The sequence below is a fragment of the Ornithodoros turicata genome, chromosome 6 (assembly GCF_037126465.1).
Source record: "Ornithodoros turicata isolate Travis chromosome 6, ASM3712646v1, whole genome shotgun sequence".
NCBI classification, from domain to species: Eukaryota; Metazoa; Arthropoda; class Arachnida; order Ixodida; family Argasidae; genus Ornithodoros; species Ornithodoros turicata.
The window spans coordinates 62,758,031-62,780,939 of record NC_088206.1 but is presented as its reverse complement, the minus strand read 5'-3'; the positions used below and the strand labels follow the sequence as shown (position 1 = coordinate 62,780,939).

General features: G+C 45.0%; 2 protein-coding genes across 2 annotated transcripts; one reads left to right on the top strand and one right to left on the bottom strand.

The window, feature by feature from the left end:
• The first annotated feature begins 1,257 nt into the window (after positions 1–1,257).
• On the top strand, positions 1,258–3,369 carry LOC135398683 (membrane metallo-endopeptidase-like 1). The gene has a single exon (XM_064630067.1). It carries the CDS (start codon positions 1,258–1,260, stop codon positions 3,367–3,369), a length of 2,112 nt encoding a protein of 703 aa, XP_064486137.1.
• A 1,516-nt stretch (positions 3,370–4,885) lies between these two features.
• On the bottom strand, positions 4,886–21,475 carry LOC135398682 (uncharacterized). The gene is made up of 19 exons (XM_064630066.1): positions 21,205–21,475; positions 19,175–19,385; positions 18,025–18,071; positions 17,871–17,937; positions 17,277–17,347; positions 16,541–16,654; positions 16,387–16,435; positions 16,125–16,196; positions 15,901–16,017; positions 14,806–14,994; positions 8,498–8,577; positions 8,299–8,419; positions 8,064–8,110; positions 7,397–7,463; positions 7,256–7,326; positions 7,079–7,192; positions 6,892–6,940; positions 6,742–6,813; positions 4,886–5,047 (listed from the first exon to the last, which is right to left on the bottom strand). Exons 1-19 carry the CDS (start codon positions 21,264–21,266, stop codon positions 4,922–4,924), a joined length of 1,746 nt encoding a protein of 581 aa, XP_064486136.1. The 5' UTR covers positions 21,267–21,475; the 3' UTR covers positions 4,886–4,921.
• Between the last annotated feature and the right edge of the window lie 1,434 nt (positions 21,476–22,909).

The window sequence follows — 22,909 nt, the reverse complement described above, 5'->3', positions numbered from 1 at the left end:
TAAACTAGAATCCACGTTTAACTTGTACGTGGACAAATGTCTGACTATGGAAGTAATTTGTGGTGCTGTTTGTCGAAAGATTTGTATTGGCACATGATGTTCGTCCGTGGTGTGCTTATGCGCTTTTGGAAGCAGGACAGCTTTCGCATGTGGGTAGCGCGTGTCTTTCCGGTGTCTGTTCCCACTCCCTCTCAGCTAAGCCGGCGTAGTCCTCCTGGTCTGCAGTGTCCTGCACCGTGCGGCACCTAAAGGGGTCGCGCTGCTCTGTCGCGACAGCGCCGCAAGTGGCGGTCTTGGAAGTATCCGACGTGATACCACGCCGCCTGTTCTATGCATTCTCAAGTGGAACCGTAGCTTGCGTGGCGACCGCCGTAATTAGAAGGGCTGATTTTCGAACTGCAAATAATCTGAAGCCTTTCAGAGGCGCGAACGAAAAGAATGGAGACAAACTGCACAGAAGCAACCACCGTATTTATAATGTATCTAACAGTGCGGAAGGAGATACTTATGTAAGTACATCTCTCTGACTCCAGCCACTTGTAACATCATGTTCTTGACTGGGTCTCGTATTCCTTTCGTCCTTTTTGCACGTCACTGCGCACATACCTTCGTCACTGAAATCTACATCGTGCGTCCGTTTTATCCGTACAAATAAACACGTGTGGTAACAACATATTGTCTGAACTTGACCGCGCAGTGCAATAGGTCTGTGGCAGTAGGTCTGGTATCTTGCATCCTTCTCTCGAACCACTTTTAGACGCCTTCTCCATCCTCTCTCACACATTCACGTACACATTCCCAAATACATACATACTCTTATATGCTCGCAGATACGTCAGTTGACACTACATTTACGCTGTTATGGGCCTTACATATGATCACGGTCACATAGATGTAATTCCACCCAATCGTCCTGGCCAATCTCCCTTAGTTGCTCACGACCATCTTTTGCGAGGAAGAAGAAGAATATGCTTGGCCAGTATCTGTGAAGAAGATAAGTCCCCATCATTACTGCACAGACATAAACAAACACCTCACGCCCCTTTTGTCCTGGCCAATCTCCCTTGGCTCACGGCCATTATATCATTGGTAGAAGAAGAAGAAGAAGATAATGTTGATGATGTTCGAATTTTTGGAAATCGTACGATGCATACGTCTGAAAAGCGCATAGTATTTTCTAGTGCGGGCAGTCAATGTTCATGGCTTGTTGACCACGTAGCCTACTGGGTTGTGCTCACCGCCTTTGCAATGTTAGTAATGGGATCGTTTGCCTTCATTGCTTACCCGTTCCTTCCAAGTCGTCTCGACGCCCTCCCGTTCAGCGTTGGGCAAGAAATCCCGGATGAGGTACAGGACAGCGATGTGATCGCATCCTCCCTGACGCCAACATCGGGCCAAGGCTGCAGAACGCAGGCTTGTAGTCGTGAGGCCCGATCTGTTCTAAACTCATTGAACAGCTCTTTCGACCCGTGCGACGACTTCTACCTGTATGTCTGTTCTAACTGGAGAAATCTCCACAAGCCATATTCTGAAGAAGCAAAGACTTCCGTCGATGACGATCTCTTGTTCCAGTACAGCGATCTGGTTGGGAACATCCTCCATAATGCACAGTCAGCTATGTCAACGGCCAAACTAGTTTTCGATACCTGTGTCCACCCACATCAGACTCTCTTCGGTGCTATGAGAGACAACCTTCTGTACCTGATGCGGGTGCAGAACTGGCCGTACCTCCGCACGCACCTGTTAAAGATGTCGCAAGAGGACGTATCGGCCAGAATCGGTGCCTTGTATCGTTACCTGGGCCTGGACAGTCTCTTCCACTTTTCCGTACTCGAGGGTACATCAAATTCCGTGCCTGTCATCGGCGAGCCCGACCTCCTCATCGGCAACTTTCAAGGGCCACTCAAGTCGTTCGAATTTCTCACGACCGCTTTTACTTCGGTAATGAAGTGGATGGATAAGTTCGCTGACACAGACGTCGCTTTGTTCGAAGTCGAACTTGCGAGGAGGAAGGCTCCCGCTAGTCATTTGAACGAATGCGTTTTGAAGAGGTGCAAAAGACAGGTGGCGACGGATCTTCCCGACAATAAGCTAATCGTTTGGAAAACGATCTTGGAACGAGCATTTGATGAACATGTCACAGTCAAGTCCAACGGAGAGGTGAGAGTGTCTAGCCCAGATTACCTACTAAGTTTCAACGATACTCCGACGCCACCGAGGAAGTCCGACATTTTAAACTACATCGTATTTCGTGTCGTGATGGCTCTATCGCCTCTAATACATGACGGCACGCTACGTCGAGACCTCGCATCGTTGGGGTACGCCGCACACCCGCCGTTCGCTCCGTACCAGCCAGACGTTCACTACTGCATTCGGTTCCTGGACCGGTTTGAACCGTACGTGCCAATGTTGCTCGCCTACGACGAGAGCCTGCACCTAGTTGGCTACGATACCCTTCAAGGACTCCTACTCAACGACCTGAGGAACGCGTTCCACGAATTTCTTTCGAGCGAGAGTACCTTCTCTCGTACTTTCAAGAACAGCTTGCTCGAGAGACTGGCGAAGATAAGTTGGGAACCTCTGGTACCGCAGGCACTCTTCAGCAAGGAGTTTCGCAAGAAATACGTCGATAAAATGTACACTGGAAGTCCCGTTCGTCCCCTCAATGACTTTTATTTCTCCTGGCTACAAGAAGCTGTCCGAAAGAAACACGGAACGAGAACTGGTCGGCTCCCAATCACTGGCTGGAAGCGAGGGTTCCTGCGAGCTTTTCCGTCTCTGGAACCACCATTCCGACAGATGGAAATTCCTCTTCCTGTTTTTGACTTTCGGCTGCCGAATGACGAATCCGTCCGACGCTTGCACGTGCCTCGCGTGGCTACACGCGTCTACCGAACCCTCTACCAGTTTGTTTACACGTGGGCGTACAACTTCTACTTCAAAACGGGTGACACAGACCCTGTCTCCACTCTGGAGAACGCAAGAGGCTGTCTGCGACTGGACTACGCGGTCCTGACGTCGCCCTTTTCTAAACTGACCCTAAATTCGGACGCTACATCCCTGATGGACCTGTTCGATTACCTGGCAATTCGACCCGCTTTCGTGGCCTTCATGCAGTTGTCCCTGAATGAAAGTTTCTGGATGAAGGAGGCTCCGCTGTTCAGCACGGAGAAGTTGTTCTTCATCTACTACGCCCTGGGATACTGCGAATATAATAACCCAATGTACTTAGACAAGTATATGACTCAATCTGACGAGAGTCCCGCTTGGTATAAGGTGAATGGACCCCTCCGGCATTTCGAAGGTTTCGCGAAAGCCTTTGACTGTGCCAAAGGAACGTTCATGAATCCGGTTCATAAGTGCTTGTAGTGCCTGTCTTCATAACTTCGTTTTCGTAAATGCCTGCATTCTGAAGGCATGAGGCAAATGGGTTGAGAACTGGATTACTGGATTTTATTATATTTTGTAGTTTTCGATTGCTGATAAGATTGAAAGTAAGAATAGCAAACAGCGATTCTGTACTACTTCTTCAGCGATTCTTCTTTCGTTGTTTCGAAGATCGCACGATAGTCGGCAGTATACGAGATGCCTGATATTATCCTGACACAGTACAACGGTACACCCCTCAGTATAGCTTTGGTGTAAACTTTTCTTTTGCAGTAACGTAGTACATCAGAGGCATCTGTCTATAGCATTTCGAAGGGTCGTTCCCCGTCACTAACAGCGGCACTTTATTTTACTGATGACGATTGGGGTTTGTCATCGCCACTTCCCTATCTGTCGTAGCTCTAACAGCTTATAAGAACACATTGAACTGCAGGGGACGTACAGATTGTGAAAACACTGGTCCCATGATTTCCACTCTAAGCAAGTATAGGTAGGCTTCCGGATTTTCGGAGTTTAATTGCAGGCATACTCGGGAAATCGTTTTTCGGATGTTATTTCCAGAAAATTCAGAGACAATGCGGCCGCTGTGAAACGTCGTACTCCCAAAAGGAACGAGGCAATGCATTGCAGAAGCGTACCTCTGGGTGTTTCGTACTAAGGCTGCGTACTTGTAGGCATACCACATCTGTACCACGATCATCCGGCGACACGAGCACGCTTGCCCGCAGCAATTGCACGCTTGCCCCCCTCCCTGGAAGCACTTTGCCCCTCTCCCTTGGGGAAAAAATAACCTGGGAACGTCCCATCTGCCACATATAGTGGATTTGCCTCAAGAGTTCCACCCTTCCTTGTCGCAGGGGATAGTAACTCGCAATGCTAAGTCATCTTGGAACAAAAAGAAGCATACCCCTTCTACCAGTCGTTAGGGCACGACTTTTCTTGAACTCTGGAATACTGGAACCGTCAAGAGCAGAGTTTTTCGAATTAATTCCGAATTGCTTTAACTGCTAGGAGGGAGCATGTTTTTCGGATTTTTTCCGATAAATCCGTAAACCTGGAACCGCACGTATAGATTGTCACATCATGCTTTTATCGTCATGCTTGGAGCTGTGTTCTTGTATTGCCAACCCTAGGATGGAACAAGTGCAGGCTTTCCCGCATCACGTTTCAAAAATAGTACTACCATCTAGTAGTACTAGTACCTAGTATAGTACTACCTAAAAACGAAGAGCAGACATGCACTGCTTTGTCTCCCTCCACGGCGACGGGAAGGCTTCCATGTATGCTTCAATGGGAACGCTTCCACGAGTACATGCCAAACACTGGCAGGATCTGTTCGCGCTTTACTCGCTGTTATATGTGCAGCTATAGCGACGTATCATCATATTTTCTTGGTATCGTACGGATCAAACTTGTGTAGCTTCCAGTTCCGCTTGCAGATACAAGCAGTCACGGCACTTGGACGTTGTGAAGGAACAGTGACATCTTGACATTGATTGGTACTATAATAATTTAATGTACACTCGTTCTGCGGTTATGTATCGAAGGGTACATAGAGGTTCCTGTTGCGGCAGCCACTAACCCGACCTCGACAGTGGACGGGCGTCAGAGACTTGTCCAAGCAGAACCGAATTTCTGTTAACAACGGCTCTGGGAATACCTGCGATAACGATGAAACGGCGTGAGGCATATGATTCCCCTTTCTGGAAACAGTGTTGTGAAGCTGACACAAAACATTCTACTATGCCACAAAGAAGTACCATATGGCAGTGCACCATATGGGAGATATGGGAGTGTACCATATATCGGGAACGATGGTTATCAATATCGATATGTATTGTTGCGGAAGTATGAACTACAAGGAGGGCCGGGTTGCATGATAAGTTGTATTGTGGCCTAAAGTGTGGCAGCCCGAGAGGCGAAGATTACGATGACAATGATTCTGCTTCGCGATATTCATTGGTGAAATACTGATATATAACGATCAAATCATTTTAATCTACATTTATCGATCTTGTGCCTGAGATATCGGTCTACTGGGTGTTTCACGAAGGTCCCCGGGCTGAATAATTCGTAAACAGGTGTCGCCATCGAGGACCTTTCTTTTTGGTAAAGATCCTTGGGACACCGGCCATGAACTGACAAGTGCGAGCGACACATTTGCATATGCTCACTAATTAAATAAACATCCTAACTTTTCAATTTTACTTCGCACGTTTACGGAACTTCTGTTTTATGTATGGGGACCTTCAGCGAAAAATATTCCAAGAAAAAAGAGACAGCTTCGATACTTGGTGATTTTGTCGAGTGATTAATCGGGTTCGGTCTACATATTTCTTGCGCGGAGCAATGCGCTCTTTGGACCAGCTATCCGGCTGTTAATTTCGTGTTCATCCGCATGGTTCACGCACGGGGGCGACGAAAGATTAGGAGCAGCCGTAAAAGACGCTTTGGTATCTTTGGTATTCCATATCAACGCGACTGGTAAACAGCACTGACGATAGCCTGCTCTTATCGTGGATGATGACGAACACACTGCGAGCGCGTATACTAGTCGGGTAGGGGAGGAGAAGGAAGACTAAAGCCCGGTGTTCACCAACGCTTTTTAACCATGAACCGAGATCAAGGGTTGTTCAAACTTGATGTTAACACTCCATTCTTTTTTACAGACGTTAGTTGGCGACGTGATAAATGCTTCAGTGACAATAACTCCCTTTACTGAAGCAGAGTTAAGTGCTAAATTCAAGTTAAGGAACAGTTGTTCTCGGTTCAAATCTTAATCGGCCTAAGCCGGTGAAATCCGGTGAATGGTGAAACCATGCAGGCCTGAGCTAAGCGTCACTTGCGATATGGTGAACTATACTTGCGGTCTAGCGACTGTTCCTTACCTTCCGTCACCCAACCAGGTGGATGAACACGAAATTGACAGCGGGATAGCTAATCCAAAGAGCGCATGGGTGCACTGCTCCGCGCAAGAAATAGGTAAACCCAAACCGATTAATTACTCGAAATAATCACTAAGTGTCGCTTTTTTCCTTTCTTTTTCTTTCTTTTTCGTTTCTTTACGTTTCGTTTCGTTTCCAACGCTTGCGAAGTAAAATTTAAAAGTTTTTTTATGTTTATTTAATTTGTTATTGAATTAGTGAGCGTATGCAAATGAGCCGCTCAGTACTCACTTCATGACCGATGTCCCAATGACCTTTACCACAAAGAAAGTTCTTCGATGGCGCCAGCTGTATGCGAATAATTCAACCGGGGGACGTACATACGTGAAACATCCAGTGTACCAATATTACAGACTTTGGTATCAACTATTCTTCACCTCCAGTAAATATAATAAGAGCGATAACGTACCAATGACCGTTTGCAAACGATGTCGACCTTCTCTCGAATATCGTCAGACAATGCCTGACGAATGTCATTCACCTGCACGAAAAAAAAAAAAAAAAAGGCGCTCGAAGCAACATTATTTCCTTATCGTTTATGAAAAAGTATAATACTCACTGCGTAAAAATTATTTAGGCTAGGTGTAATGCCGCTATTCGTGAGGAACCTGCAAAGAAAGGTGAAGCTCTGTTTTACGATGCAGCACATAGCACGTCTTATCGTTCATTAAACTTCGCATTCACATTAACGTTTAGTTCTTAACGCTATACCTGAAAGCTTACGAGTCATTGTTGGGATTACTTACTCGTGTACGTCATATTTCTTGTACAGCGTCAGCGTTGTGTTGAAGAACTGGAGTAGCCCAGCTAATTCTGGAACATCCGCAGCACACGTGCCATGTTTCCGCCATTCGTGCTGCCTGGCAATTCAACTCCATTATGTGTACGTTGTTACTACATTATGTGCATTATCTTGCGCTTACCAAAATGTGTAGAATAGTGTGATGTCGCTTTTCAGAGATGGCCAGTACTTATCTAAGCTTGGCCTAATGGGCTTCGCAAAAGAAACATGAGCATTAAACACAATACGTCAAAACGATTGGTGGATGAAGAGACGGACTTACGTCGAGAAGCCTTTCGTCGAAATGTTGGTCGAGACAATGGCTGGGGGACGCGTTGTCACCGCTAGGCCTGTTGATCAGACGCATAAAATTTGTAGTTTCGTGCTGTGAGCGATGGTCTGTGTGGTTAAGTAGTATACAAAAGGATGGTACAGCACTGAGATTATACTACGTTGACGATACTGAAGTAGAAATCGGAATAGAATTGTCACAGTTAAGGTCTAGTGAGGCTGCCTCAACGCTATCTAGATATACGTAGAAAGCCTGCATGTCGTCTGCTTCGTCTGTCGTCTGCTTGCATGTCGTGTGTCCTCTGCATGTCGTCTGCGCAATGTCGTCTGCTTCCGCCAATTGCAGCAGACGGTTTTAAACATGCAGGATTTCGTTGGCTTCCAGTAGCTGCTCATGCGGCTGATGACTCCATAACTACTGCTGCTGAAAGCACTGTCGTGATTCGTGGACGACTCTTAACGACTACGTCACGTCGTATAAGCCATCAGGCTTTCTTTAGCACGATGCCCGTTGGCTGTGTCTTCATTCTTCACTCTACCCCATTCGAGATTATGCACAAACCATCCAACACCCTTCACAAGTACTAGTTGACTATAGGTTGTTCCGAGTAGGACTCTCTGTAGGAAGATTCTTAGGACCTATGGTACGATGTGCTTACCATAAACCGTGGATCGTCCAGAATGTCCTTTTGCTGTCTTCCACGCACTGTATAGAAGTTCAAAGAATTCGTTACGATACTTTACGACGGTCTAGACGCTACACACACAAAAAAAAAATTGTTTTCGTGGTCGCGTTTGTTGTTACGGCACTAGTGACACAACAGAGGGACTCCAAAAGTGTGACAGCTGTCCTATGCTGTTTACATCTGATACTTCCTTGGTACAGGTACTCACCCTTCTCACTGTTCTGCAAAATCCTGGTCCCCATTGCAGACTGAGAACGAAATAATCGTAGGAATTGCTGTCTGTGCTTGCAGGTGGCCTTTTCCGTTTCCGTCTAGATTCTACTTCGCTTCTGCAATGAGAAAGGAATAGAGCAGACGGAATACGATGCAGATAACTGTAGCGAAACAAAACGCCGCTTCAGACTCACATAATAGTGGCAGCCAGCAGGAGAACCGTCGTGGCGATCAGGAACCTCGTCATTGTTTCGCTGTGTCTCTCTGTGTCCGCCTGTATGAGTGTAGAATGACAACCAAGTCGTGAGCACGAAGCGAAAGAGCGAGATGTCTATATTAAGCGGATTCGATTTGTGTATGTATCAATATAAGGTCACGTGCGATCCGGTTTGGGGAGCATTCACGACGAGCCACTCCAGCGTGGCCACGTGACAGAGCTCCTGGCAATTAGATTCCTTCGCTACTTTATGACGCTGGGATCAATGATGGCGGGTATAGGATCTGGGACTATGCACTGATGCTAAACTTCTGCTTTTGCCGGTGTATGCCGAAAAGGACGTTTATCGTTTATTTTCCTTTCAATATAACCTAGCCTAACCTAATCTAAAGGAAACCGAGAAAGAGAGAGACAGGAATAGAAAGAAAGAAAAACATAAAACGAAACCGGAACACCTGGGTTCGATTCCTTTTGGATATTGAAATCCATTGTAGCTTATATATAATTTTTTAGTTCCGTGTTAGCGCCGCGGAGCAACTGTGGCTATGAGCCACGTACAGACGTGGACAGATGGAGAGAGTACAGCAGAAAGCAGTGAGGGAGAGGGGTTAGTGTGCGTCGTGGACTGACTTCAGGGGGAACTGTGCCAACATTCGTCTGGAAAATCTTCGGAAAACCCAGGGAAAACCTCAGACAGCACAGCCCGTGGTAGGATTCGAACCGACCGTCATCCAGCCTTCAGCACGACCTCGGCTACCACCACAGGGGTGGCATCCAATTTGTATTGCTCCATCGACGAAAGCGTGCTGGGCGAACGCAATGCATCCTGGACAGGTCCTGGTCGCACGTCACAGCAAACGTCAAGGCACACGTGACCTTAAAGATGGCGGCGCCCGTGATCAGCGGGCAAACCGTTTGTAAACCGTGTTGTAAACAATGCGGTTGTTGATTTCTGCGCGACGTTTTGGATGTCTTTTGATCACAATAATTATTTTTATTCGATAATCTCGCAGTAAAACGCGCAGTTTTGTAGATAAGACCTCGTACTGTTGACGACTTCCAAAGATGTAATGACGAACTGAGCCGATGCGATGTACTTAAACTAAGGAGAAATGGGCTACCATGTTGCGGAAGAAGCACCGCATAGTTTACGCTGGCAAAATACGTTTATCTCTTGGTGTATGGCGTCGGAAATATGTCGGTATGCGCCAAAATGACATGTAAACAAAGTCACATGACCTCAAAATGCGTTTTCTATGACGTGCGACCAGGACAAGATGGCAGTCCAATAGCACACGCTTGAGGGTAGTTACAACAATGGCGGGTTTGTGTCACTCCTTTGGCTACCACCAACGCTCGGCCGTGCCGCTGGTCATAGTAGCTTATGACTGACGGATTTATGACGGAAAGTATGACGTCACTTCAGATACCTAACCAATCGCTGCTGTAGAACAAACAATTTCGGATACAGCCTGCAGTTCAAGCAACACGCATCGACCCACTATCGCGTGCTTGTGAGCGTCTGGTATGCGCATGCAATATTGCATTCTTCAGAAGCCGTCGCGCGAACGTATACTTATAGTATGATGTCGTGCGGGGAAGCCGTGAATGTAAGGGAACAGGCGGGATGTGCACTGAATTACACTTACGTTTTCCAGAAATGGTCGCTAGTGCGGCGACCGAGCCGCCCTCTTAAAAGTCGTCCTCTCTGCGGTATGGGGATTCGTCATACAAAGAGAAAAACCCTGAAATCAAAACATTTGACTGCGTTATCTTATCCGCAGTGCGCATGAACCAATAGCGTTTCGTGACACATTGTTCAAGTCAACAGTGTTCCTGCTGGTGGGCTTTGGACATTTGCATGTGATCTGTGGGCATGTCGGAGTTCACGCACGTAATCTTCGAGAATAAAGAGGTATCACCTGAAATCGAAACACCAATATATGAGGCAGCGTGTGTGCAGCATGTGGTGAGCATAACGTGTTCCAGAGCATAGAGCCAGAAGATTTGCACTGCAACGTTCGCGTCTACGCCTCCTCCACCAATTTCGTCCCAACGCTCTCCAGCACGCTCGATCACCAATCAGTGGCAACAGCAGTCAACATGGTCACAACTGTCGATTAGTGCTGCATCTTACCGGCCAACATCGAATATGATTCTTATCTGAAAACCATTCGACAATGAAATAAAACAACTAAGGAAAAGGATGTTGAAAGATATGAGGATTCGAACCTGGTCAGATATCCGGTCAGATATCTGACCGGAAGACCAGATATATCTGGCAGGAAATCAGAAGGCCTGAATCCAGAAGAAAATCGAATCCTGGCGTCAATTTCCTGAGTTGTTTGATTTCATTAAATATTGTGGTTTGCCCCCCTGAAGGATCTAAAAACATGAAAACGTAAGGGCTCTTTATTTATTTATTTATTTATTTATACCCTCAAGGCATAGCATTACAGAGGGGAGTGGTTACACATGGTTCACAATGATCTTATGAAAGTAATTAGGATTGACACAAAAGGCTGACGACGGAAGGCTGTTCCAATCATTACTGGTACGTGGTACAAAAGAACTCATAAAAGAATTAGTACAACAATGCAGGACTCCTACCTTGAATTGATGGTCAATGCGAGATGAGATGTATGGTGGTGAGGAAAGCAACTGTTCTTTTAAGGTAGGGTTATGAAAATAAATGGCGTGAAAAAGAGATAACCTTGCAATTTTTCTACGTGCTGATAATGGTTCTAATGACAGTGAGGTCTTCATCGAGGATACGCTAGCTGTGCGGTTGTAGTTTGATAAAATGAAACGAGCTGCACGATTTTGGATCGCTTCTAATTCCTCTATTAATGTGGAGTGATCGGGATCCCAGACTGATGATGCGTATTCTAATTTCGGTCGGACGAGGGTTTTATATAGTGTTAATTTGAGGTGAACCGGGCACATTCCAAAATTTCTCCGAATGTATCCAAGTGTGCGGTTTGCGTTATTTGTGACATATTTAATGTGGGATTTCCATGAGAGATCGGTTGTTAATACTATACCTAGGTACTTGTATGCTGTGACTGATTCTAGCTGAAAGTTGTTAATGTGGTAGGAACGCGTGGAGCTAATGCGTTGACGAGAAACAGACATGTATTTACACTTGTTAAGGTTAAGTTCCATCCCCCAGAGCCTACACCAAGCGAACATTTGCGATAGATCAGACTGCAAAATAACTGTATCAGCGCTGTTATTAATTTCTCGATATATCACACAATCATCAGCGAACAGACGAACAGGTGAAGACAGGGAGTTTGGGAGGTCATTAACATATATTAAAAATAAAAGTGGGCCAAGGACCGAACCTTGCGGAACACCGGAAGTGACCGGAAGGCGACAAGACGTACGCCCATTGGCTGTTACGTACTGGGTGCGATTGGAAAGAAATGACTCTAACCATGTTAGTACCTGGAGGTCAAGATTGAGGGCGCGTAATTTGCAAAGAAGTAGGGAATGAGGTACTTTATCAAATGCTTTTGAAAAATCTAGGAAGATGCAGTCCGCCTGTGATCCGCGATCCAAATAGGTGTGTAAGTCATGTGTTAGCGAAATCAGTTGTGTTGCACAGGAAAATGATTTGCGAAACCCGTGCTGTCTAGGCGAAAAGAAACCATGGCTGTCTAGATGCTCTGTGAGATATTTAAATATGATATGTTCCAAGATCTTGCAAGATATGCTAGTTAGTGATATCGGCCTATAATTACTAGCGAGAGATTTATCACCTGATTTATGAACTGGAACTACCTTTCCAATCTTCCAGTCGTTAGGCAGGGTACCGCTTTGCAAAGACTGCTCGAAGAGTTTGGACAGAATGATTGAACTGTACATCTTGGTATTTTTCAGGAACTTTGAATTAATGTTGTCAACACCACATGATAAGGATATCTTCAAAGACTCGATTATTTTGACGATGCCAGGCACACTGATGGCTATCGGGTTCATAGGTGTAAAATTACAACTGGGGTATACATTGGCCAAGTCAGGAATACAACTGGAAAACACTTTGTTGAAAACCTTATTGAAATGGTCGGCACATTCATGGGGAGAGACCGGTTCGCCGCTGGGCAGATGAAGTTCAAATTTATTATGGTTAGTCGCATTCTTAAAAGTATTCCAAAATTTCTTCGGGTTAGATGTAAGCATTGATGGAAGAGTATTTCGAAAGAAGGAGGACTTGGTGTCGTTAAACATTGTTTTGTATTCACTTTCCGCTTGTCGATAAGCAGCCCAGCGGGAACACGAGTTTGACAATCGAGCTGCGCGGTAGAGACGCTTCTTTTTGCTCCGTAATCTACACAGCCTTCTACTGAACCACGGCGAACGGGGTGATGATTTGATACGACGAAGTGGAATGTGATCATTGACAAGGCGCTGGGTTTCATTTACAAACATGGACCAGTTGACATCAATCGAGCGATTCTCGAAACCATCCAGGAACTTATCCAGAAATGTTTGCAAGCCGTTGTTAATGGCGTCATAGTTTGCTCTCGCAAAATCCCGAATTGTCTTGTGGCATTTTCTTGTGGCCCGTGGTTCAGTACAGGTGTTAAGAGTGAAGTGAATCATACGATGATCACTTAGGCCTTCGAAGCAAGTAAGTGATGATACAAGGTCAGGTTCAGTTGTCAACACCAAATCAAGTATGGATGAAGTTGCAGGCGTGATTCTGGTTGGTACATTAACGAGCTGAACTAAGTTAAATTCGGAACACAGGTTAAGGAAACCGTAACTGTCTGATGAGAATGGCACAATGCAAGGTGGTGTGACTGACCATAAAATGTTCGCAAAGTTAAAGTCGCCCAAAAGGAAAACTGGTATCCCAGGATAACGAACAGTAATAATGTTGATTACATCATGTAGATTATTGACAAACGCAGGGTTCGATGAAGGTGGTCGATAACAGACACCAAGAATGACTCTGCGATAACCATACACCACTTTTGTCCAGATAATTTCAAGTTCACAGGCTACATCAACAATGCAGGATTCAAGTTCACTTGCTATGGCAATAAGCACACCCCCTCCAACCCTACATCCTCTGTCCGCACGGTACACTTTATATGTTCTAGCGCCTGGAAACAGTTCGTTGTTCGGAACTTTTGCGGACAACCATGTTTCGGTCAGCAATACAATATCTGCGTCACAGGTATCAATGATATGGCTTAACTCGTCGCGTTTCTTTAGCAGACTGCGTATATTAGTAAAAATAACAGAAATTGCACGGTTACGCTGAGATCCACATCCCCTGGTTGTTTGCTACACAACCGAGGTGCCGACTGAGGGCGCTCCTGAAGCAGCGTTTGCGGCTTTCGTAGTCTCTTTCTGTTCTTCATTAATGTTTGTACGTTCAGTGGAAGGGTCCTTCACTCTCTTTGCATTAAAGCTGTCCAGTTGCCTCACACTCTCCCGTACAGTATCGTAAAAGAAGCATTTGTCACCCACGTGAAGCTTGTTGTAGTATAGTCGGAACGGAACCCCGAGCGATCGTCCGTATTCAACAAGCCTCTTCCTAGCCGTGCGTGTTGACACTGAGAAGTCCTCGGTTATAGATACGCTGTTTGAACCCAACCGCGGTTTCAGTTTCAAGATTTTCTCTTTTATTTTGAACGAAGAGAATTTTACAATAACTGGTCTCGCTTTGCTTTCAGAGAATCTCCCTATTCTGTGTGCGCGAGCGATAGCCATGCTTTCTAACTCAAAATTAAGTGAAACACGGAGGAAATTGATTACAGCTGTTTCAGAACCCTCCCAGGACTCCTGTGGATTATCAGGCAGACCATGGAAGACCAGGTTATCGCGCCGAGATCGGTCTTCATAATCGTTCAGTCGCGCATGGAGCTGTACATTTTCACTTTTAAGATTCTCGCTGAGTGTTCTCAACTCGTGCAGCTCACTGCGTACTACTTCAATGGCAGATGTTCGCTGCTCAACAGAGACGAGGCGCGTGCTAACGTCTGATAACTTCCTCTCGATTGATTCTTGGTTGTGTTTAATCAGGTTGACTGACTCAATGAGAGCCCGTTGGCCCTCATCGAGCGATGTTGTACGCTGGTTAACCTCGTGTAATAACTGGAGTACCTGATCCATTTGGTTTTTCGGCCCTGGGTTACTTTCGACATCTCCACACAAGATTAGGAGCTTCGACACGAATATGCAGGCACAGAAGATATCCTTACACACTTGTGGGCTCGGCACTAACAGCAAAAAACGGTTATCACTAGTGATAGTGGAAGGGTAACTAACCTGGATGACAAGAATAGCATGCTTAGTGATCATTGCACTTCGGTGTTCGCCGAGCCCACTGAAGAAGTTGCTGAGTGCTGGGCCTTTTGTAGGAACGACGGGTGACGTAGAACCTTGTGGTTGAATTAGGAAGCTCAGGTTATCCACGTGCCATGATGAGTCTTGACGGTCACAATAAGTTCCGCACCGCTGGATTGTAGTTTGCAGAAGTCGTTGATAAAAAGCGCATCGCTCTTCTGGATGATAACAGGAATCACTTAAAAGTGTACTTTACACTTTAAACTTTATACTTTATACTTTACACTTTAAAAGTGTACTTACCAACTTTTCGATGTCCGTGAGCCAAGTGAAGAAAAAAAAATGAAACGGACAGTGTACACTCCCAGTGATCATTTTGTATTATTTACTTTTTATGCGCCATGAGACGTGTGAACCACAATAAATGGCATTTATTGTGCCCCAAGAAGATAACGGTAAGCAGCATTGATGTATCGCAGCGTGTGCGACGTGCAAGCGAAAATATGTTCCAACATTCCAAATTGGATTTTACAAAAGTTGCACACCTTTATTGCCGACATCCTGTCATAAAATTCCAAATGTCCAGAATTCTTTATCACCACACCAAATCAATTTATCCAGCTTAGTCACCGGCAGCACAGAGGCAGGTGACTGCGTCGTATTCGTATCAGTAATGCACACAATGTGGTTTCACCATTTTATGCAGAACACAATAGTGTTGTAGTTTTTGTTCAGCAAAAGCGAATTTCCCCATTCATCATCATCAGTGTATTTGTTGTTGTTGTTGTTGTTGTTGTTATTCAGCAAAAGCTGATAAAGCCCCGTGTTCGATTGTCAGGCTGTGGTGCGATGTTTTTTTTCCTATAGGTTAGATTAGATTAGAAATAGAAAATATATCTTAAATCCTATCCTATCCTATATATTCTGTGCTCGGTCGCATGTTTACACGTGGACAGCTGAACTGACTCGGAAAGACATCTTCAAGTGAATGCAGGAATATGCAGGCGTTTCTGGACCAGCTTTTCTTATTCGTGCAGCCTCCTAAATGGTGATCTTTCATGACTACCGCAGTGGTCAGTAGGGTAGGTAGTAGTTTCTCGATGTACAACCGCTCGTCCTTCCTTGGCAGTGCACTAAAGACAAGGTCTTGTCCAGACAGAATCGAATTTCCGTCAGCACTGGCGCTAATAATGTCTGTAAAACACGGAAGACGATAATGACATTTTATAACGAACTTGATGCCGCATTGGCTGATTCGATTTGTCGTTAATGCCGGATTCCGGCGAATGCGAAGCCCTTACCTGCGAGCGCGTGCAGACGATGTTGACCTTCTCTCGAATATCATCTGAGAGAGCATTTCGAATGTTGTTCACCTGTATATAATTATTTAAATAATTAACTTCATTGCCGCTTTCATATAAACAGAAAAATTCATTTGCCACTCCGACATATATAGAGAACGGGCATTCCTGTCGTTCAACTAGGTTTTCTTTCTTTACCTACTTACTATACCTACTATAATACAAAAATTATTAACACTAGAAAAATAGTAGACAAACTTACCGAGTATGTACGAGTTGTGCTCGGCGTAATGTTGCTGTTGGAGAGGAACCTGTCAATGCGCAACGTTTTATTATATTTCGGTATGCAGCAAGGATAATGTGTCACATTAAACTATCGATCAATCTTGTAATCATAGAAGCTTTGGCTGCCTTACTCGTAAACGTTGTATCTCCTGTATACCGCTAGGGTCGTGTTGAAGAACTTGAGGAGACCGGCTAACTGAGGAACGTCACCTGCGCATGTCCCATGTTTCTGCCATTGGTGTCGCCTGTGAATAAGAGGCTGGTGAAGTCCATTAACTGTTGCACTGTTTACGAAAGAACGCGAAAAAACTTGCCGTTTTCTCTCGAAGCCCACAAAATTTTGCAGAAGCGTTTTTGTAGTCAGATAAACAACAGAAGCAGTCAATTGCGCAAGCCAGAGGTTTTGTGAATTATAAAACGAAAAACGTCACCAATAAAAGGGTCATACAGGGGCAAACGTCTTTATGGGGACACAAAATGCTTCTTGGCAATAAATATTATGTTTTGCGCACATCTCGTAAAAGCCTCATTCTCTCGCTCTGCTCGCTGTGTTGGTGAAGCAACACAAGAACAGTGCTAATACATCTGGTAGGCCTTGAGACGTCAGAAACTGATCGGCTGTTTCTCACACGCCACCAACGCGCATTTATGCGATCTGACTTGCAGTACAGTGCCAAGTAACTCAAGTAACCACGTAGTCATCAGGACAGCGCACGCCACCGTACCCATCTACGAGGGTACCCATACCATCTGAGCCATATAAGGCTTTATATATAATTGTAATTCGTGCGTTCGAGAGACAACTTTGATCATGAGCGACGCCGCAGTGGTTTTCATTTCCTTGCTTGCCCACGTCACTGTGCTTACCAGAAGGTGAAAAACCGGGCTTGAGTGCTGGTCAATGAAGGCCAGTACTGGTTCAGGCTCCCTTTAATGGGCTGTTGATAGAGGTCGCATAATGGATTAGGAGAAAGCTCTCATGATGTTCCGAAAGCACGACCTACTAGATTATAACGACCGCGTCATAATCGGCAAGCCCTATGAGGACCCCGCCCCCACGATCAGCTAGGAGCGCTACACATCGGCCCGCGAGGTCTACATCGTGATTGGACAATGAAAATTTGAATTTTGAACGCGCAGAGGCGCACGTACACGGCAGCCGTAGCAGACGACAGCAACAGCTCCTATGCAAACGCATAGAATGATGACGATAAACAACTTTAAAAAGAATCATCTTCTATGGGACATCCACCGCCTGTACAAAAATACAAAGGTAAGCTGGTGTACAAAGTATTGTACAAATTGAGGTAACCCTGCGGATGAGTATATAGCGCCTCCGCTATAGCCTCCAAATGCGGCGCTGGGATGGGGTGCTGATGACATGGTCGCTATAATTTAGTAGGTCGTGTCCGAAAGCATGCCGTTATGACGCATTCGGCGGTGGTGCCTTTGGCGGCTTACATCGAGAACTCGGCCATCGAAGCGTTCGTCCAGGCAGTAGCTGGGAGACGCGTAGTCACCGCTAGGCCTGTGTGGAGAATGGGGTGTGTGTTGGCTTTGTGAGATTGCGACGAAATGTTACAGTATAAGATGTAGAAAGTCGCCTGACACTCACCATAGCCCGTGAATGGTCCAGAATCTCCTCTTGCTTCCGGTCACGCACTAGTCAGTAATAAAGAAATTAAAACGATAAAGGCAATGCAGCGCTGGAAAGTGCATTCAAATCTCGAAAATGGACAACGTCCTGCTTTAATACAATCAAGTATAAGACGGATTAAGGTGTTTTCTACGCAGGAAAATCAATTAACAAAGCTGTACTCTAATAAATAAGCAAACAACAACAATACAAACTTCTGCAGCTGGTAGGGCTGGGACAGACCAGTTACCAGTACGAAGCACACCGCCATTAAATTAAGCCATTATAAACTTTGCATTCTGTGACAAATCGCTTTCATTGGCGTATTGTTGTTCGCTGAATGACGTCATAAGGAAAACTAAATATCTGACAACGAATGCCTTCGATCATCAACAGACCTTACGCTGATTTGTCGTTCGTGTAGAATTACTTTTCTTCTCATTTGTAGTAAAGTTGTAGTAATTGGGCAGTGAAAAAGTGCTGTTCACTTCACCTCCCTGTTAGGAGCACTAGTGCGGAGGGATGGGTGCACCCTGTTCAGGCAAGTCCTAAAGCGTTCGTTTTGTTGGCATTGTGGAGTACTCACTTCTCTTTCACAGCACACACACTAACTCTTTAAGAGTCAGAATAGAAACAGAATCAAACTTCAGCGTGCTCCCTCTCACTGTCGTCTGCATCACCTTTCTGACATACCGTGCATTCACACGAGCGACATTGCCAGGAATACTCCAGCGGAAGATGCGCAAAATGTCCCAGCTTTCCTTTCGTGCCCTTATCGTGCTTTTCCGTTTGTACTCTTTTGAAATGTCTTTTCGTGCTCTTCTACAACCATTATCCTACGGAAATGGTGACTCTAGCTAGCACCATGGTGATTCTAGCTCAGCCAAAGCCCCGAAAATACTTTACCCCAAATATTCCGTAAATACCCCAAAATGTTTCGTAGCAGACGACAGGGCCGGTGCTGTCGTCTGCTATGTCGCCACTCGCGACATTCCGGCTCTGTGAGAATGTTCAACGTAGTAAGCTTTTTTCTCTTTTACGTATTTCTTTTATATATATATATATATATATTTTTATGGGGGGGGGGGGGGGGTATCGCTCGTGTGACTCCACGAAGTAAAATAATTACCCGTGATTCAGTAGCGCACGATCCCGGACTCCATTGCTGACTGAGAATGAAGTAGTCGTAGGAACCGTTGTTGCTGGGGTGTCGTTGATTGTTCCGGATGTTCGTCGGAGGCCTGCGCCCTGATTGTGCGGGACGCTGCTGATTAAAACGCTGTGCACCGCCGGTGCCTGAGCTCGCTTGTTGACTTCTTGTCAGCACGGCCTCATCGTGGCTAAAGGTCGTTGAAGTCATGCAGATTGAGTCGGCGAAAGATACAAAATATACAGGTACACAAATTCATCTAATCCCATTGTGCGATTTAATTGAAACGCGCGAACCCTTCAAAAATTTAGACTGCAGGGCCCCAGGTCCGCCCGCGTGCAGTAAGGAACAGAAATCATACGGATATAGCGCACAGAGGAATTTTATTATAGCCAGTTGTCATCACTATACTTTTGCATTTTTACAACTAGTTATTTCCACTGAAGTGGAATTTTAATTTTTGCTCCGTTTATTATTTCTTTACTTCGCTAGTATTTGACGTAATGCTTCTAACTTAATTGGATTTGTGAGGAGAATTTCTTAGGGACAGTGGGACTTCGATAATAAATTGGGACATTTCAGAGAGAAATACAATTGGAACAAACTTCGTTTACAAGTACCTGTGATTTGCACTAAAAAAATGTCTCGAGGGCCTAGCGTTGTAGAAGACCATCTGTCCGGTATTCAATCACAAAGGGGTCACCAGGTATTGTTCTTAGAGTCCCTCTTTGAATGACGCGCGCTTTTCGATAGTTACACGCGTACTAGTGTGATAGTTCTTCTGCACAGCGAATTATGTTCAAATGGATAGTTCTACGATAGCTTTTCTCAAAATAAATACGGCCATTTCACAAAAATAATTCTGCACAGATGTATACAGCAACAAAGAATCTAGATTGTTACTTACACATTTTACTGGAAACAATTTGGATTGCAATTCTCCTCGAGCTAAAACTTACGATTGACCCGCCTCAACCGCCGTCCTTCAACCTCTATCGGATTCCCCTTACATTTTTAAAATCGTGTTGCGCCGCAAGGAATCGTCCAACTTGCGTGAAAAACAAAAAAGAAGTCTTGGCAGGTAGGTTTTCGTGTATGGCCCTTAGAAATTTTCCTACGGCGCTCTGCAGACGAAAAAAATATCACTACAGGCGCTTCGTTAAACTTTTGTGGTCGCTCACAAAATAAATAATGCTTCATACGATAATTCTAATCTCATGAAGCGCTTGAAAAATATATCCAAAATTGATATACATCCAACAATATCCTTCGTCTATACCTCCTACACGATTTTCTGTCGTTCATGCTATTCAAGCTATGGTGCAAGGTGGAACATCAAGACTCATAGATTCTCCATTTTATTTTTCCCTACACCAAACTAAAGTTTAACCAAACGAAACCAGTCATAACGCATAACAGGGCACTGGCAGAATCCTCATTTCCTCCGTGGTCATCCGTGATTGGAGGAACTACAAGGGTATAGAGGATGTACGTCTCTATGTACGACCACCTTCGTTCCTTCCTTTCGTTTTTTTTTTCCCTTGTTTTTGTGTTATTTTCTTCGCATGATGGTTTTTCAATTTCTCCAAAACTGTACAATTACAGTCAAACTCCTTTACAACGAAACTCAGGGGGCAGCAAAAAAAAAATCGCAGTAAAGGTATTTTCGTTAAAAAGGATGGCCATTATTGGACTTATAGGGCTCCAGCGGGACCGCAAAAAAAATTTGCTGTAGTGGTATTTTCGTTAAAAAGGTGTTCGCTATAAAGGAGTTTGACTGTACTGACTCCACGCATCTACAATAACAACGCTTTGAAATCAAAATAAAAGAAACGCGCACGCTCCATTGAGCGCTACGGCGGAACAATTTGAAAAAAAGAAAACAAGAAAAACGTAAACACGTCCCGCCAGCAGCAGGTACGAGAACGTACCAGTGAGCCGATCAACACGACTATCCTTGGACTTCCTTTCATCTTACCGCCTCGACAGAACAAAGAGATATATCTTACCCGATGCACGTGACCAATACCAGCACTGCGAAGACCGTACGGTCGATTTGGTGGGCGACCATGGTGTGTGTGCCGCCCGCTTCAGTGGGTGCGGCGGCGGCAGGCTTGAAGGGAAATTACGGAGAGATTTTTTGTTGGGTTTTTGTAGATCGGTTTGGAGGACGCCGCGTGTGATCCGGTTCCGTATGTGTCGCAGGGATCGTACAGAGGGTGAGAACGGGGAGCACGTGATCAGGCTTAGTGAAAGGGTTGAGGCAACTCACGATTGAGGAGACTGAGAGATGTTGAGCAATGGGGCTTGGGGTGAGGATGAAGATTGTGACACCGTTTGTGGGAGTTAGAATTGCCGCTTTGTCGCAACGTTATTGGATTACAGCTCCAAATGTTTTTTTTTTTAATCTCTTCTATCGCACTCTGCTTTTTTTTTTTTTTTTTTTTGAGTAGTGATACGCTGAAACCCGGCTCGGGCGACGGTGTAGAGCAAAACAATGGGCTGGATATCCACTACTGTGCTTGAACCGCAATTTAGCATTCGATAAGCCCTCCCTCATGCTTCTCGAACGTAGTTATTTGCCTTGGCTTCTGACGTCCTTCACGTGACGTGAGTTCTTAGCGCATATGATCGCACTTGTTTGTCTTCAATGAAACGAAAACTTGCATGATTTCATTTCGGAATGGCTCACAAACGCCATGGAGTATTTCTTGCTTGCGCTTTCGTTGTGTGCGTAAGCTGTGTTCCGGCAAGTCGTTTCGAGTGCTTTCGAATTTAAGGAACACATAAGAAATCGCGCAAAAGGATAATCCCTAATACCTCCCCCCTCCCCCCCCACACACGCACACACACACAAGTGTTCCCAAATCAAAACTGGAGAATTGAGAATGTCGCTGTAAAGTAGGTTGTCTCTTACTTGGGCCCACCGTAGCCCGTGCTACACTCTAAAAAAAAGGGAAGAGAAAGAGTGAAATGTCCCCTAATCCCGAAATTTACTCCCCAGAACCGCAAATAGTCACTGAAGTTCGTGAATGGTCTCCTGAATGCAACAGCCTATACGTAAATATGTGCTCTTCGTGAACTGGATGGAATAAGGCTATAGAGGGTGTTCAAAATTAAGCTTTCACTAGCACTTTATAAATAGGCGAACAAAAGAAAACTGGCTACTATTTTTCTGTTCCTTCAACAGGTGCTACATAATTAGCAGCACCTGTTTCTTACACAAGTAGCGTAAAGTTATCATCCGGTTTCCTGTCATCGCTGTTTGCGTAGCGCTCGTGAAAGCTTAATTGTGAACACCCTGTATTTAACGTGCTAACATAGGAATATTTTCCACCCACACAGAGGAAAAAATAGTTGGAGGCTCTTTCTCGCGAAATTGTGCCCTATTGCATGTCGCAAGATATCATTAACTCGACATATCACGGTTGGCGGTTTAATTCAAAGTATTTTCATTCGTGCATATGAATTACCTGGGGGACTGTTAGAACACAGCGTGATACGTAGTCCACACTCTGTGACATTCATTTACTCCCTAAATGGACTCATTTTTGTGACAATGCATTTAGTCCCCAAAAAGAGTAAAATTACTCCTTTTTTTTTCTTCTTAGAGTGTACTTTTCACCCTGTTTGATAAGGCAACAAGTTAACCACATATTAACACGGCTATACGATGTCCAAAATTTCCTTGCATCAGTTTTTGCTTCTCTCGTT

Bases quoted from the DNA above. Each gene is read 5' to 3' on its own strand.
- LOC135398683 (XM_064630067.1), top strand. From the start codon at position 1,258: ATGGGATCGTTTGCCTTCATTGCTTACCCGTTCCTTCCAAGTCGTCTC.
- LOC135398682 (XM_064630066.1), bottom strand. From the start codon at position 21,266: ATGGTCGCCCACCAAATCGACCGTACGGTCTTCGCAGTGCTGGTATTG. The intron at 17,938-18,024 runs GTGAGTGTCAGG...TTCTCCACACAG, and splicing joins TGGACCATTCACGGGCTATG to GCCTAGCGGTGACTACGCGT. The intron at 6,814-6,891 runs GTGAGTATTATA...TTTTTCGTGCAG, and splicing joins GCCTAAATAATTTTTACGCA to GTGAATGACATTCGTCAGGC.